Genomic DNA, 18,302 nt, shown 5'->3' with positions numbered 1-18,302 from the left:
ATAAACAATATTAGAGGGGGGGGGGGCATTTATAAACAATGAATTGGGATGAACATGAATCTTATACCATGTTACACAAATAAATCTTAGGAATAACTCAACCCCAAAAGTTAGTTCATGAAGAAAGAATTTTTCAAGATCATATATAGAGACCAAGTAACCTCTACCCATTCGATGTGAAATTCCAAAAGAATTAACATTGATAGTATATTAAAAGAATAACCCACTCATTGTATATAACATCTTGCATTAGTAGAATTTTGGTAAGGGTTTGGTTGTGATACACAATTGACAATATCAATTTTTGTAGTTGCTCTTATGGTTCGAACTTGTGACCTATAGGTCACAAAGAGATAGTTATATTATTTCTCTAATTGCTCCACCTTTAACGTTATATATGTGTAACCATTTTTTATTTTTTTATATGTCTTTAAATTCAATTCGGCATTATTACTGTTCAACTTCATAATTTTTGTTGAGTTACAAGGTAATCTTATAATAAAATCACATAATATGAAAACATAGAGTCATAATATGAATGTGATAATAGACTCATAATTTCAATGCATTAAGAAATTGTGAAAACATACTTGAAAATACACGTGATAGAAAGTACCGTAATGTTATAGCATAAAATATATAGACCCCCAATATGAAAGCATCAAGAAAACATGACAATACACGTGATAGCTAGACTCATAACAAGAAAATATTATAATACTCGTGAGAAGTACACTTACACACCTACTATAAATTACACAAGAGTTCCTCTTAAAATTTCTCAACCTTATTCAACAAAAAAAAAATATATTACTTTCTTCTTCATATCATTTTCTTTTGCAATGGAAAATGAGACTAAAAAAGGCAAACAAAAAATTAAAATGAAGTTCATTGATTCTGAAAGAGCATGTGTTGTGAGTTTCTCAAAAAGAAAAAAACTTTGTTTCATGATGCAGAGAAGTTTGCAAGTCGGATTGGAGCAGATGTTGGTGTGGTGCTTTTTTCACCCGGTGAAAAACCATGTTCCTATGGTTCCTCAAGCATAGAAGAAATAATTGAAAATTTTCTCAAAGTAAAACAAGAGGATCGCCAATGTGGTTATGCCGAGGGAAAATCAAATAATTTTAAGGCATTGGAAGATCTCAATAAAAAATTGCAAACATGTAACGAAAAAGGAAAAAAACGAGTACTAATGCATAAGAATATGCATCCTGGCTCAGAAACACCTCAAGATAAACATATGGAGGAGCAGAAGTTGGCATTGAAGTTGCGTGTGGAGATGATTAAAAAAGAAACACAAAGTTCTATTTGGTCGAGCATCTGATGTTTGATTTAGATGTTGTACTTGAGCTAGAAGAGGAGGAGTATTGAACTCAGAATTATCATGGAGTTTATAATCGGAGTTCTTAAAATTGAAGCTATTCTTAGAGAATACTTTAATTGAGTCTTCTATCATGATCAATTGTTGTATTTTTAATTAAATCACTTGTTTATAGTATTCTATCACCGATCTATATGAGGTTTCAGATTATAAATAAAAGATTCTGGATATCTTATGTTATTAAGTCAGTTTTTTTCCATCCTCAGTCTTTAATGATGCTTTGTGTAACACCTCAAAAATTTCTAAGCTTAAGTCAGTTTTTTTCCATCCTCAGTCTTTAATGATGCTTTGTGTAACACCTCAAAAATTTCTAAGTTGAGGCCCGACTCATTCTTTCATTGCTTTTACAATTGAATCGGGTTATCCTGAAGTTACTCACATCTATAAAGTTTATTTCTTTGGAGTTCATATGGATTTGGATATAATTTATGGTCACAAGAAACCCCTAGCACAAAGTTGAGTTGAAATCTTCATTTTTTATTATGTTTTTACATAAGATTCTACTTAAGTCAACTTTTAACAATCATATTTTCCAGCAAATAATGAACAAGGTGGCGTATGACCTACCAAATAATGGTCTTTGAATCTTCTTTCCAACAACACCAAGTTTACCTCATTTCATGGCCAGAGTAAAAAGTTATGAATGTTTTACCAAAGAATGTCAAAAACCAGAGTTTTGTTTTGAGTCTATGAACAACGACCTCAACCAATGGACCATGGGTTAAACGACGACCCATCTTGTCAGGCCGTCGTTAGAGTACTGGTCTACTTTTGGGACTCAAATCCTACGGATCTAACTAACAGGTCGTAGGTGGACCTACTGATCATTTTTAGAATTCATAAATGGACTTTTGATCCTTAAAAACTCAATATAGAATTCACGGATAGGATATACGGTCTGTGGGTCAAACCACGACCCATAGCTGGTCCCGAGGACAGTTTTTGACAACTTTTAAGAGGGATAGTTCAATCTTTTACCATTCTCTCTAAACCTAACCCACAATTTTTTTTACCTAATTAAGGTCTAAACAGTGTTTAAAACAATATTTTACATTCTTAAGACTTCAAACACTTAGAGATAAGATTCAAGAAGGAAAAAAATAGGGTTTTCTATCGTTCTTCAAATTTCATTGATTTCACTAAGATTTTTGTTCTTCCAGGTATCTAAGGCTATCATAGTGATGAACTGAGTTCATCCTCATGCCCTACATCTACTTTCTATTAGTAAAAAATAATCTAGGATTACATATTTTGTTTTCATAATTCTTGAGAAGAATTCGTTGTTGAATTCCAAGTTGTTATTTTGAATATTCGAGTTGTTATGTATTATATTAAGATTCTTGAGTTGACTAATCATGCATATTATTCACCATGAACCCTATTATATGAAGTATTCAATGAGTTATTGATGAGAGTCTTTTTAACAGAATAATTATCTCAACATGATTTTCTCATAAAGTAAAAAAAAAAAATTTGAGAAAAGTTTAAAGAGGCATTTTAAGTAAAGCTTAAGGGACTTATTGACACCCAATTTTATCATTTTTTACCCTGAGAAGAGAGAAACTTTAATTTTCTAAAAAATTAATGAGTTCAGAGTTAATTCACAACAGTAGTCAACCCAAATGATATTATTGAAAACTCATAATGACTATATCGAGTTCGAAAAACCATCTTCGAAATATCACTATCCTTCACCCTCAATTGGTGGTAACTCAAACAAAGATCGATGTTAGAGAAATAACTGGACCCATGGAGTTGATCATGCAAATCGTATATTTTTGGGAGATGATACTTGTTCTTAATGGTCATTTGTTCAGTTACCAATAATCAATACACATATGAAGTGAACCATATTTATCCTAACAAACAACACCGCAGCACCCTATGGAGAGATACATGGTCAAATTAAACACTTATCCAACAAACTGTTTGATTGATCTTTCAACTACTTAAGTTTTGCCGGAGCCATTCTATAAGGAGGAATAGATATTGATTCAGTATCTGCGAGAAGGTCAATACCAAGGTCTATTTCCCTTTTGGGATGAATACCGGACAAGACTTCTGGAAACTCATTTACGATGGGGACCGACTCAAGAGTAGGATTTTCGAAATCTATATCCCTCACCCTAACTAAATGATAAATGCAATCTTTAGAGATAATCTTTCTAACTTTGAGACAAGAGACAAACTGAACCTTAGGCATGCATTTTTCCCTCTTCCACTCTAGGATAGGCTCATTAGGAAAATAAAATCTGACCACATGAGTCCTACAATCTATGGAAGCTTAACAAGAATGCAACCATATCAATCCTATGGATAACATCGAAACCTTACATATCAAGCTCTACCAAGTCAACAAGAGTAAGTCTATGGGATAAGGAAATGAGACACTTTCTATAGACCCTTTTAGCCACCATAGAATCACCAATAGGAGTTGAGACAGAAAAAGGTTCTAACAATATATCGGGGAGCACATCAAACTTCATTGCCACATATGGTATCACAAAGGACAAAGTAGCACCGGGATCAAGAAAAACATATACATCAAGTTAAAAAACTTTAAACATACAGGTAACTACATCAGGAAAACATTTTTGGTCACCTTGGGTTTGGAGAGCATAAAAACAATTTTGCTTTAGAGCATTGTAATTCAAATCGCTAGGAGGAGCTTGCTTGCCTTATCTCTCTTTTGCTGCAAGCATGAGAAAATCTCTCATTTGTGTCCACTCTTCTCGCAACTAAAGCGACCATCAGTGCCGGATAGACACTTACCATTATGCTCCTTCCCATATTTAGCACACATAGAACTAGCCAACGAAAAACCATTGACATTCACTCCTTGAGATTTAGGGTTAGACATCTGATCCTTGTTGAACTTAGGTGAAGCATTAGAGGAAGGAAAATGAAAATTTCAAAGAAGAAGAATAATAAAAGAATAAGAGAAGGAAAAGAACAAATGTTAGAGAAGAAGGGATAGAGCTGAAGATAACTGGCTTTTACCGTATAATTTTTTTATTTCCAAAATTGCTCTATTTAGTTAGAAATATTATATTGCCATAGATGGTAATAGTTTCTTAATAGAGAGAAGGGCCTAAAATGCCCCTCAAGTATTTGAATTGGTATAACATTACCCTCCATCCACCTATCGGCTAAAAAATACCCTTATGTCTAACAGATCATACTCATTAAATGGATGCAGGGTCATATTATACCAAATCTCATAGTTTAAGGGCATTTTAGACCATTTTTCGTTAAAATAATTTGAAATTATTCAAACATAAGCTCACATGATTGACTTGATTTTGATTTTCATAGTAAATTTAAAATTATAAAAAGGTTAACCATCTACTCTCTACTTTCCGCCCGTCTCGGTCCTTCACTTCTATCTCTTTTATTTTTTAAAAATTTGGATCTTGTCCATTATTTTAAATTTTTTTTATGACAAACAAGAAAGGAAAAAGGAGGAAAAAAAACAGTTTACTCATATAGAAATAATAAGTTCAATAAAAGATGACTTAATTAAACAAATATGTACACATATTACATTTTTCTTTTGTGTGTATCCAAAATTAAAAATAAAAGAATAAAAATAATCATCTCTCTTGTCCCCACCCTCATCCCATCATGATAATAATACGAATTAAAAGAATATAAATATGTTGAGTTCATTTCAAGTTTGAGTCCTGGATATCCTAATTAAGAATAAGAGATTACAACAAGAAAAAAAGAAAAAATGAACAAGACATTTGGAGAATTGAGAGAAAATTTTATATTAACAAAAATAATAATTCTTTTAAATGGACAATCCGTTGGAGGTAAGTATGGATTTTAGTTGGATCCCCATTTATGAGTAGAGTTAGTTTATAATAAATTGAGGTTGATTTAAAATAGGATAATATAAAGATATCATGAAATTAATTATTTTTCAATATTATTTTCAAGTGTATCGGGTCAAAATATGAATCATAAGTGGATTTTATAGAAAAACAATTTTTTTAAAAAATATCATTTTTGTTATTTATTTGAGAAGTATTTAAATTTGGACCAATCACATTAAATAAATATTAAATAATTTTAGTTATAGAGAGCTATTAAAAATAATAACATCGAGTGACTTTTGAGACGAAAGGTGAACATCGAGGATCTGTTGAGATGAAAGGTGAACGTCAGGGATATTTTAAAATTGATAAATGGATGAAGACTAATTTTATATCAATTCAAATAATTAAAGAACATTTTAAACCCTTTTCCGTTTTGAAATATTTATGTATCTTTTTTTTTTTAATCTTTTTATAGAAAGCCTATTCGCAGCCCAACCCAAAAGGTAAAAGATTAGCGGTTCTAGGGTAAAAACTGTCAACAAACTAATCGGAGTTTTCCCTCAATATAATTTGAGGAGTTCAACTGAAATCACCATAACCAAACCCACAAATTTGCGGGACAAAAACACCAAAAATGGCTGATGAACTAAACAAAGCTGCTTTAGAGGAATACAAGTCGTCATCTGTAGAAGACGGAGGTGAGGAAGGAGAGATCGTAGGGGAATCGGATGATACCGCTTCGTCTTTAGGGAAACAAATCACTATGAAACATCCACTAGAACATTCCTGGACATTTTGGTTCGATAACCCTTCAGGGAAATCGAAACAAGCTGCTTGGGGTAGTTCTATTCGCCCCATTTACACCTTCTCCACTGCTGAAGATTTTTGGAGGTACCATTAACTTTTCTTTTTTTGGTAGGATTAGGGTTTCTAATATTTTGATCATCTGTCTTTGATTTGTAATTTTTTTTAATGGTGGTTGGATCTTTGTTGTGTAATTATTAGATCTTCGTGATTTAAAGGATGACTTGAGGAAATTTAGAATTTTACATGCTTGCATGTAGCAGAAATCTCTAGTACTTACTTATAGTAGTATGCTTTCGTTTTCTAATTTGAAGTTGTCAAATTCTCTGTTAAGATGTGAATGGAAAATAATGACACATGCATCAGAAAAATTCACTTCCATTCATCCATGCATGACATGCTTTTTGTTGCTTCATCTTTAGTCATAGCTAATTAATATGTAGATTCATGAGTAACGTGCTTCTTTGAGTATATTAACTTGTTGTGATGTATACATTCTTTAGTACTGCGCGTTTGAAGGAATTCAAAAGCCCTGAACTAGATCATTGTGTTGAAACGTGAAGATTAAAACACGAAAATAAGGAGAAATATAGGTGTACTCAAATTTACATCCTTTTCCCTTTTGATCTATCAATGAGATGGAAAAATAAAAAAAAACGTGTAATATAGTTGTGACCATCGATTTGGGGATGGATGGGTGGAATAGATCAAGTCGAGGGAACTTTTGATGAAGATCTTATACTCAAATGAAGTCATGAGATCGCGATGATGCGCCAGATATGAACATGTCATATTCCAATATGGAGTCAGAATTAGGTCCTGCATTGAGGCACAAAGTTCCCTGAACAAAGTGGGAGGTGTGGTCTTACTTTGAGATTAGTGGTTATTGTGTGAGACGATATGATCTTACTTTGAGACTGTGCTGCTTGGACATGGGTCTGGGTATCCAATATGGGTGCTGATGAAGAGGTTGGACTCTTCAACACACAAATTGTAGAATTTTGGGGTATGGATCTGAGTGCAAATTTGTGGATATGGGTGCAGGGATATGGACAATAAAATATATATGTCGACATATAAACTATATATTTGATATGTTAAATCCATTGAACTAGAACTTATAAAACTTTATTCTAAATGAACACCAATAGTTTATTCATAAGATTTCTCGCGTGATAGAAAATCATTTTAATACTTTATATAACTATATATTTATGACATAAACTCAAAAATCAAATCAAATACCCAATCAATCTATACATCTTGTTCAATGTAGTCAAAGTACCCATGATAAGTTGACCAAATCAGGTATTGATCCCACACCCACACTCATGTTGTATTGATAGTGTTGACAAGGGTTCAACATGAATTTTCAAGAGTCCACGAAACATAGCTTTGAGATCCCAGAATATTCATTTTATGGAAGTTGTATTGGGTCTGCAGTAGAGTTCTATTTCATAAATTAATTGGGCTGTACTGTACACTGCCTTCTTTGTATTTTTGTTGTGTTTACTATTATGGTCTCCTTTTTCCTTTATTTTTTGTTTCTGTGTCATCAAAATATTTTGATAACTAACCCTTCTCAAAATGATATTTCGATAAATAATGGTAATTTTATTGATGAAATAACAAAAACAGATGGTAATTTTATTGAATAACACTCCACTGTGAAGCTGGTACTGAACCAGTACAAGAGAAAGCTGTCAGAATCCTTTTATAGATTTTTTGGGGTCATCAAGACCACTTGTGGAAGTTTATTTTTATTATTTAGTTTGAAGTCAATTTTTTATTATTTAGTTTGAAGTCGATCTTTTACTGAACATTACCAAAAACCTACTTTCTCAAGACATGCCACAGAACACACAAAAGCCAATGTATTGATGATGGCTGCTGCAACCCATAAACCTACTGCCTTGTAATACTTATAATTTTTTTTTTTGATAAAGTAACATTGTAATATTTATAATATGCTCTCTCTATTTTAACCTAAGTGTCTTACTTTTCTTTTAGTTTGCTTAAAAGAGAATGCTTCTTTTTATATTTGGTAACCCTTTATTCCGACATTTCTGACATGTTTATGGACACAAATTTAAAGAGCATTTTGGTGCATTACACAACTTCAATTTAAGACCACAAGATTCAAGTCTCCCTTATTTTTTTAAAGAACGTGTCTAGTCAAACTAAGACACTCACATTGAAACGGAGGGAGTAGTAATGTTGCTTCTAAAACTTACTCCTTAAATCTCATCTTTTTTTCACTTGAAATTCTGATATTTTGTATTGATTATCCTATGAAAATGTATAGATTGTTGGAAATTTGTTTTTCTCCTCAGCAACCATACGGTGGAAAGTATTTTCTACTCACTAAATAAAACAGAAAATAAGACCACATATTTTCTAAGAAAACATGTGCTGGTGGTGCCGGCAATATGTTTTCCACATTTTTCTCAAGAGTAGAGATGCTCAGAGTTATTTGGTACTTGTGCTGGTGGGATGTAGAAAATACCTCGTGGAATTAGTTGAGGTGCGGGCAAGCTGGCCCAGTTATAAAAGGAAATACAAGATCTTGCTTTATTTTATAGTCTGAGATCATGGATTGGATATTTTGATTTATTCCTGTTGAGTATTCTGCAGTGTGTACAACAACATCCACCACCCAAGCAAGTTGGCCGTGGGTGCAGACTTCCATTGTTTTAAAAATAAAATCGAGCCAAAGTGGGAGGATCCTGTATGTGCCAATGGAGGGAAATGGACAATGAACTTTTCTAGGGGTAAATCTGATACCTGCTGGCTGTATACGGTATGCTCATGATGTTCCTATCTGATTCTTAGTCTTGTGTCTAAACTGACTCTTTTCTTTCCCATATGGATGAAGTTCATCCTTAAATTTTCTGATATGGAATTTACTGTAGCTTCTGGCACTGATTGGAGAGCAATTTGATTATGGAGATGAAATTTGTGGAGCGGTTATTAATGTTCGAGTTAGACAAGAAAAAATAGCTCTGTGGACCAGGAATGCTGCCAATGAAACAGCTCAGGTAATTTCTTTAAACCCAAAAAAGACATAATATAAGTACTTATTACTACCTGATTTTTGGCTTTGAACAAGCAGCTTCATTACTTTGTGGGACTAAGTTGAGAAACAGAAAAATGTAGTGTCTAATTTTGTCGTGATTTGCTTAAACGTCATGTATCCCATTTAGTGATGCCATTTAATAGTAATGACATTAGACAACACTAGAATCACCAGTAGATAGTGTTAAGCTTGAGACAGAGAACGTCAGTCACAATTGTTTTTTTCAAGTAATGACATCAGTGATGGGTTGGATTTTGAATTCCAATTCTAGGAACTTTCTAAGTGGTCTTAAATAGAGTGTATTATCATCAATGGGTGCAGAAGGTGTTAGGTGATTTCTTTTCATGTGTCTTAAGCCTTGATGGTCCTGTGCTGTTTAGAACTAGCAAATGCCTGGTGGGTTTGTCAAAATGCACACAAAGTTGCCTGAATAGTTTCACCACTTTGGTTTTATATTTTAGTCCACAGTATCGTATAGCTCAAACGTCATTACCTTGTGTATTTATATACTTTATTTTTGTCACGACCCGAAAACAGACTTGATGACTTGTCTAGTTCCACCAAGACAAGTCAACCTCAACCTAACAAAACAAAAGAAATGCAGAAATACAGTAAAGCAAGACAAGATGAAGTGGAAAACTGATTCATTCCCTATAAAAACCCTCAAAATTTGGTTATCGTGTATACACTCTACTAAATACATAAAGTGCGGAATTGAAATAATTACAAGTCTCAGCTTTGTTTCTCAAATAGAACAAAGATAAAGAAAAAGGAAAAAGAGGGGCCACCGAAGTAATAAGCAACTACCTCTCCAAATCCTTGACAGGCCTCAGAAAGTAAAAGAAGGACTATCACGTTATACCGGGCTAGGAATCTACGAAAGTGTAGAAGCAAGGAGTGAGTACCAACAAAATAGTACTCAACAAGCAACCTTATAAACAAGGCATTTAGCTAGAAATCGAATACCCATTACACTTAGACCGAACTTCTCCTAAAACTACAACCTGTATAGAAATCAACCCAACCTAGCAATTCTATAATGCACAACTCATAAGGCTCAATGATCACAGTTCATAGTCACAGTTTAACAACCAAACAAATCAAGTCAATCTCAATATCAAGTAGGTCAATCACACGCAATCAAACACAATTAACAAGGAACTCATACATAAACACCAAATGCCTCAGGTCACCATAATCAATCTCTCGCCAAAACCATTTTCCATTGGCACAATATCACTAGTCAGAACCATTTCCCATCGACTTTATATCAATCCTCTAGCCGAAAATGACCTCGACATCACAATATCACTCGCTGACAATGACCTCAGCATCATAAACATCACATGTCTCATCATGGTTTTCCACAATCAATGCACACAAGCACTATTACACCACATGGAAGAGATAATAACTCATACAATTCAAGTCCATATTAATGCTATCAAGCATTTCATCAATCAATCAACAATGCTCACAATAAGGCAATTCACATCATCATGTTCATCACATAGCCCTTCATTTCAACCCCTTTTTATTCATTTAGATATATCAAGTAGACAATTAAACCCTTCACCCAATCCCAATTACTCCCAACACACAAGCAACGGAGGAAGTACACGAATTATACTAGCATACTGCATACAAGGTTTAGGAAGATCACTTGCCTTAAATCACACAATTAACCACTCCACGAGTTGGTCTTCCACTTTCGCATCACATCCAAAGCCACACAATCTATAACAATCAAGTATTCACAATGAATCTTCGGAAACAACAATAAGATTTGAATCCAAAATTTAGTACTTGAATACATTACTCAAGGAAAATGAAGGTTTAAGATTATAAAAGCTTGGCATTTAATTAGGAACTTGAGTTCTTGAAAAACTTGCCATTTACTAATTAAATTCCCAAAATTTGATGTTAGATTCATAAATAACCAAAGAAAAATGAAGGTTTAGGATCATAAAAGCTTAAATTGATTTAGCATAAGAAATCCTTTCAAAAATCGCCACCAAGGGTTCCCCAAGCTCAAAAATTTAAAAATGGGGCTTAAAACCTGAAAATGGCAGGCAAAAACCCTCTCAGGTATCGCTTTTGCGAATCGGGTTGGGCTTAAGCAAACCTCGCAAAAGTTGGGGGTTTCGCTTTTGCGAACTAGGTTCCGCTTATGCGACCATCACTAAAGAAAACTATGCCCGAAAGGCCAGTCTGTTTTTTTGAATAGGTTTCACGTAAGCGACCATCGCTAAACGAATTAGGTTCCGCTTAAGCAAAGACTGTTGCACCAGAAACATCATATCGAAAGGATCCTCGAGATTCGTTCGCAACCCGTTGTACACAAACCACATATGCTAATGAACTATGCTTGACATTTCGGACTCAATAGAACCGTCAAAATACGAATTTGAGGTCTCCTTGACTCGACATCCGTGAAAATCATAAGAAACTAACTTAATGTTCAAAAGTGTAAAACAAGCTCGAAACCTCTCAAAAATCAACCAAGATCTCATGTAGGCTTAAAATCATCCCCCAAATTCAACAAAACTCTCGGAAATTCTGAGCCGAGCATCCAAACCCCGAATGTTGACCAAAGTCAACCCAAAGGCCCACAATTTCACAACTTAGGACCTCAAATCTTCAAAAAGACTCAGAATACGAAACCAACAGCTCTCACAACTCAGATTCCACATTCCGGGACTGATGGTATTGATGGAACTCTATTCCGACACTCGAAGCTCCCAAAGGCTCCAAAAACCACTTTTGAGCAACTTAGCCTTTCTAAAGCAAAAACTTACAAAATTCTCAATTTTTAACTCGATATTTAAGACCAACTTTTTCAAATTCAATCATAAGAGACTCGAGGTTGATATCGGGAGGGAAAAAACGGTAAATTGTCGAAACTTTCAAAAAATGACCGACCGGGTCATTACAATTTTATTATGGGTAGAATACATTTTGAAATTTGCATTATACGGATTCATCATGGTATAACAAGTTTTGTGTTGGTTGTTAATCTACTACAGTCTTCATCTGGGTTTGGGATGGTGATGTGAACAAATATCATACCACCAAAGTTACTTTGTAGGAGTAAGACAGAATACATATTCTGCAAGTTTAGCCAGCTAGATAGGTCTGAAGTTGAGGTGACATTAGAATGGATTGAGGTACCTAAATATTTGACAATTCAGATGTTTAGGCACATTGTTTCAGGAGAATAGAATGATGGATGATAATGTCAAGCATAGGAATATTCAAGTAAGATGGTTGAAAAGGAGTGCCACATAAATGTTATGTGACAGTAGTAAGAGACCTACCAAATGTAGTAAGAAGTATATTGGCCCCAAATTGATAGAGTACTAATTCACTTTGTGGTTGAATTTACCCAGTCCATCTATACAGTATCTATATATCTTTGACTACTTCTGAGATAATGCATGTTTTGTGTTGCCACTTGGTTATTCTTAACCAAAACATTTTTTTTTTCATGTTTCCAACCCCCCATTCCTATTTCTTGTCTGTTCCTACTTTTTCTTCTAGAATTACACGATCTAGCATTCCCCATTCCCCCTTTCCGCTGTCTACTAGCCCCACCCACTTGCATCTAAATGAACATTTCATTGCAGGTGAGCATTGGTAAACAATGGAAAGAGTTTTTGGATTACAATGACACGATTGGCTTTATATTTCATGTAAGATGTCTTGGTTATATAATTCCTGGATATCATATACTTGATTGATTTGCTCAACTCATCAAGAACCATTTGTTTGCAGGATGATGCAAAGAAGCTTGACAGAGCTGCCAAGAATCGTTATTCCTTGTAGTTCTATCGTTACAACAGGGAATGCAATCAATAGAGTTACAGGTAGTATAGTTGTTTTACTGAAGAATCAGCAGTCACTTACGGCTGCATGTTTTACCTCTTGCATTGGCATTGCCAATTTTCGTATAGGGAATTTGTTTGGTTTTGAAGCTTTTTCATGACTTAACAATTGGCCATATGTGACTTGTATTAGTACCGATGTTATAGAGGTATTTTGCAATTTCTGCGAAATTGACAGCACTTAGCATTCGTATGTATGTGTTTCGCTTTCCTTTGCAATCCAACTTACTCTTTGAGGGATCATTTGATATGGTGGATGAGAATAATACTGAGTATGGGCTTCATTAGTAATATTTGCATTAGTAATGCTATATGGTTTTTGATGGTGCTTTATACTTGTATGAGTTTGTATTTTGAACCCATTTACTTTGACTATTTGCCAGTTGAACCCTTAAACTTAATGAAACCCAACATTTAAACCCCTTTGGCTTTGTATGAACTTAAACCCTTCATTGTTATTTGACCTACTCTTGTAAAATCCTTTTCAGCATTAATGCCAATGAATCACTATTAATATTTCAGTATATTTTAATATTTGTACACAATTTTATGGAATATATTTCATCTAATTTTACAAAGACATTCAACAATCACTTTTCACCCTTCTAGCTATTGAATCATTCAATATCAGATGGAGCACTAAAATTGCAACAACAAAAAAAGTTCTCATTAGACACACTTCTTCTGCTGTTATGAGTATTGTACCAAATTTTTTGTTTTCTTCTTTGCTCATTATGTTCACATTTTTTGCACAATTATGTTTCTAATTTAAAGGAAAAGAAAACGAAAAAGAAGAAAGAGAAAAAGAAATTGGAAAGGAGTGGGGATGGGAGAACGAAAAAATGGGAGATTGGGTGGGCGAAGAACAGGGAGGTAATGGTCGAAAGAGGAAAAGAAATGGGTAGGGGTGGGTTTGGGGGAAAGAAGAAAGAAGTGAAACTTACAACTTTTTTGTTCTTTTTATTCTATTTTTTACTTTTAATTGTTTTTAGTCTAAAGTTTTATTTCTAGGTTCCTTTGTTTTTTTAACGTGAAATCACCTATTAGTGTCAACTCAACAATTAAGTTGCAACATAAGTTTGGTCCACGCGGTCGAACGGATTTAACATGTTGAGTTTAAGAGTTCAGTTGGGATTCATCATACCATTTCACCTATTCGTTATGCAAAGATTATTTCTTACAATTTTTTATTTTGTGAAGTAATATTTATGTAAGAAAATATCCTCTGCAAATATGGTGGAAAAGACAGAGTATAGGTGTATCAAACATGATTCTAGGAATATGTAAAATTAATGCATGTATTATTTTTTTTTAATACACTATAAGAAATAACTAATATTAGCCATATGTAATTCCAAGTTAGCCATCTTCGCCTCAAATATATATGGGCAGACCTATTTGGTCGCGGACATTTAAGTTGTACAATTGAGACGTTATGCTTATAATTATCATTACTACAAAATAGATTTGTTAGATTTATTGTTATTCTCACAAATTGATAAATAGAATTTGGTTTTATGATATGGAACTTAAGTATTGACTTCATTTTTGAGTAGATTTGGTGTTAGATTGTTGAAATTTAAAAGCATGTCACTTTAAGAGAAATGACGAGTTCGCGGCGTTCAGAAAATGATTTATGATATGTCATTTCCTCTTTATTGAGTTACTTTTGGCTTTTGGAGCTTTTCTATAGGTACTTTAAGTCATTTACAACTTGCTGAAATCGAAAGTTTGCTCAACTGGTTATTTGTTTTGATTTTATGCGAGTTATCGTGTTTTGGAGCTTTTTGGAACTTGAATGGTTGAATTCGATAAAAAATTAGGTAGACAACCTTAGAATGCAATATTTTAACGGTTCTGTTAGCTAAAGATTATCGAGTTTGGTCTAGAAGGAACTTTGGTGTGAATCTAGACTTCCAAGCTCATTTCGGGCCACCTCATGAATTTTGGCTCAAAATGGATCTTAGGTGTGGGACCCACTTTTGTCGAGACGACCTCTATTGAAAGTTTTGACATCTTCACTTAGTCTAGAATGTCAAATTTAGTAGGGTAAGATAGTTCATTTGTGTGCGCAGGGATCAAAACGAATTTTCAAGCCCCAATCAGAGCATTTTGCCAAGACCAACTTGAGCTGGTGTACCTCATGTTGTTCTTTGAGTTCGTGGGCTTAGAGTCGTGTTCATGGAGCAGCTTAGATGATTTTTGTTATGGTAGACTCTCTCATACAACCTCCTTCTCAGGTCTCGATTTCTATGCGGCATGAACTCACTGATCCGTTGGAGGAGCCAAACGTGCGTATGGTCTTGCCTTGATATTTGCCTATTTTCCCTGTGACTAAGAAGAACCTCACAATTGTCACCGCCTAGCCTCTCTTGCTACCACAGTAAAACCTAATGTGGTCAGCACTAATCGTGTTCGGGAAACAAATCTTGCGCTTATTCTTGGTTCAAAGGCTCAAGACGCAATGAATGACTAAGGAAAGTCACCAGATTAAGTGCAAAGAGCACTTCCCTATTGAATTGCATTTGCAGGGCTTCTTGCCTCGCCATGTGTGTTGTCTATCTGAATGACGGAACTCCCAATGGAATGGTTTTCTAACCTCTAAACATTTTGGAAGGATGAAAAAAGAAGTTGCTCCAACGGTGCAAGAGTCAGCGATGCAAAAAGAGTTTTGGTCATCGAGTTCACATGCTTAGCTCAGTGTTCATGAAGAGGAGATGATCTCCTGCGTCCGCGAAGAAGGGTCAGGGTTGACCTGCCCTCGTTGATCACTGCGATCGTGACTATTGCCTGAAGTCATTTAACTTGTCTTATTTAAAAGACTAGTCCCGAAAAATCTGTTCATTTGTTCAAATTGTGAACTCAATTTATCACTCATTTAGGCTCTGATTGAGCTGATATTTGACTCTATTTGCTGGGAATTGTTAGTGTTGCATATTGGGACCTTTGGGATGGTGTGAAGGGATTGTATTAGAGGTAAATTCTTGTTCTGAAGGACCTCCTGTTGGATTTTTATTTGCCCTAAATTTCTTACCATAAATAGATTTTTTCCTTTTAGGAAAAGGTTTTGAATTGACTAATCCTTTTCTTGTAGGAAAATGTTTAGGACTCTATAAATAGAGACATGTTCCTTCTAACTTAATTAGCATTCACAATGTAGTCTTAAGGGCTTTGAGAGTTTTGGTTAGGGGGAGAATTTATGGGTCACAAGCTTGATACGTTATCACTTGTGTGAACCTCCCATGTATTCCAAGTGAATTGGTTGAGGTTGTTTCTCTTGGTATTTTGTACTCTCATATTTATAGTGAATTGCTCATCTCCTTTGTGGACGTAGGTTGATTGACCGAACCACGTTAAATCTTTGTGTCTTTTGGTATATATCTTGTTGTCTTCTTACTCGTGTCTTTCGAGGTTTGCTTTGCTAGCTTCCGCATTTACACCTACTTATTTCCGGTCCTAACAAGTGGTATCAGAGCTAGATTCAATGATGGAGTCAGGTTTAGTGGTTCGATAATCGATGATTGAACCAGGTTAGAAAGAGGTGTTCATCTTGAAGGGTGTAGTTCTTGCCGCAACTATTTTGACAGTAATGAAGATTTTGTTGGAGAAATTGTTTCAGAGAGGTTCTCTGTGTTGAGACATAAATTTTGCAAAGGAGATTATGGAGAGGAGAATCAAGTTGTTGAAGATTAAGTGAAGAAGGTGGACAAATTTACTTTGTCAGAAATTCAGGCCAAGGGGAGATTTGTTGGGTTTTATTTGCCCTAAATTTCTTACCATAAATAGGTTTTCCTTTTAGGAAAAGGTTTTGGATTGACTAATCCTTTTCTTGTAGGAAAAGGTTTAGGACTCTATAAATAGAGGCATGTTCCTTCTAACTTAATCAGCATTCACAATGTAGTCTTAAGGGCTTTGAGAGTTTTGGTTAGGGGGAGAATTTATGGGTCACAAGCTTGATACGTTATCACTTGTGTGAACCTCCCATGTATTCCGAGTGAATTGGTTGAGGTTGTTTCTCTCTGTATTTTGTACTCTCATATTTATAGTGAATTGCTCATCTCCTTTGTGGACGTAGGTTGATTGACCGAACCACGTTGAATCTTTGTGTCTTTTGGTATATATCTCGTTTTCTTCTTACTCGTGGTCTTTCGAGGTTTGCTTTGCTAGCTTCCGCATTTACACCTACTTATTTCCGGTCCTAACACCTCCCATCTCTCTTTAATGGTGGTTTATGTTCATTTAATTGCATGATTTATTTTTGCGCTATGTAAAGCTCAGATTGTGTTTATTTCTGAAACATAAGTTTCAAAATCAAAAAATGGGACCAATTGACGGTGTCAATTTTGGAATTTCCGATCCGGGTGTCACTTGTTTTTTTTAATTTATTTTTGAATCTATCTTCAATTATTATAATTTGGGTGTCAAAAATTGTATTGACATTGTGTAATTTATTTGTTAGCGATCGAATATAGTTCGGAAGGGGAACACTCTTGAGTAGTTGATTTAGAGCGTGTGCGGTTAACTTTGAGGTAGGCTACTGATAGCGCTCAACTACACTCCCAAATTAGAAATATAGGTTGTAGTATGCAAAACAATACCAAACTCATGAGGTCATAATTGAATTCACAAGGAACAATTTAATGGTGATCAAAAAGATACAAGAATTATGAGGTAAGGATCTAGATTTTTCAAGCTCTAGTCCATTAGCCTATTCACAAATATGTTCATTAATCTTTCCGACCTTAATCATCTTTCCCAAGCAAAATTAAGATAAATAGGCAAGTTTTTGGGTTGATCACTCCTTTGGAAGTCAATTAAAGCATGAGATCAATTAGAGAATCAAAGACCCATTTCATACTCACTATAATATTCAATTAATTGCTAAAGAACAAAATAAATATCAAAGCCCAAATATTCTTTATCTCCTACACAAATTGTAAATCTAAAAATCAAACACTACAATTATAAAAGTTCAAACAAAACCACGAGTTGAAGAAATATCATAAGATTTTACACATTTATGCTCACAAATCTTCACTAATCGAGTTGCATGGTGGACTCTCTCCTCAAGAATAGGGTTCTTCTATTAAGGGTAGATCTATGATCTATTATATTCTTCATTTGGAAAAACATAAGGGTGTCACAATCTAAAGCACCCCCTAGGTGTGACATGTTGATAGAACCCAGAGAGGCTCTAGACCAACCACTTGACATAAGCATGACGTAAAAAAAATACAATGATATATATATATATATATATATATATATATGGCTTTTTAGATTATTTTTTTACACAATAATATTATGTGTATATATATATTGCTATTAATAACTTA

The 18,302-nt window shown here is 34.4% G+C and overlaps 2 protein-coding genes across 2 annotated transcripts in view; both read left to right on the top strand.

Moving 5' to 3' along the window:
- LOC107009784 (agamous-like MADS-box protein AGL61) overlaps positions 1–1,324 on the top strand; it is a 3,097-nt gene extending 1,773 nt beyond the window's left edge. Inside the window, exon 2 of the mRNA XM_015209120.1 lies at positions 932–1,324. Coding sequence (XP_015064606.1) covers positions 932–1,324 — 393 coding nt within the window. The remainder of the gene's footprint in view (positions 1–931) is intronic.
- A 4,381-nt stretch (positions 1,325–5,705) lies between these two features.
- On the top strand, positions 5,706–13,299 carry LOC107008854 (eukaryotic translation initiation factor 4E-1-like). The gene is made up of 5 exons (XM_015208054.2): positions 5,706–6,093; positions 8,641–8,806; positions 8,919–9,044; positions 12,709–12,774; positions 12,857–13,299. Exons 1-5 carry the CDS (start codon positions 5,837–5,839, stop codon positions 12,905–12,907), a joined length of 666 nt encoding a protein of 221 aa, XP_015063540.1. The 5' UTR covers positions 5,706–5,836; the 3' UTR covers positions 12,908–13,299.
- Positions 13,300–18,302: the final 5,003 nt, after the last annotated feature.

The sequence above is a fragment of the Solanum pennellii genome, chromosome 2 (genome assembly GCF_001406875.1).
Source record: "Solanum pennellii chromosome 2, SPENNV200".
Classification (NCBI taxonomy): Eukaryota; Viridiplantae; Streptophyta; class Magnoliopsida; order Solanales; family Solanaceae; genus Solanum; species Solanum pennellii.
Note: the sequence above shows the minus strand (reverse complement) of the source record. Positions and strands in the feature narration are given on the sequence as shown.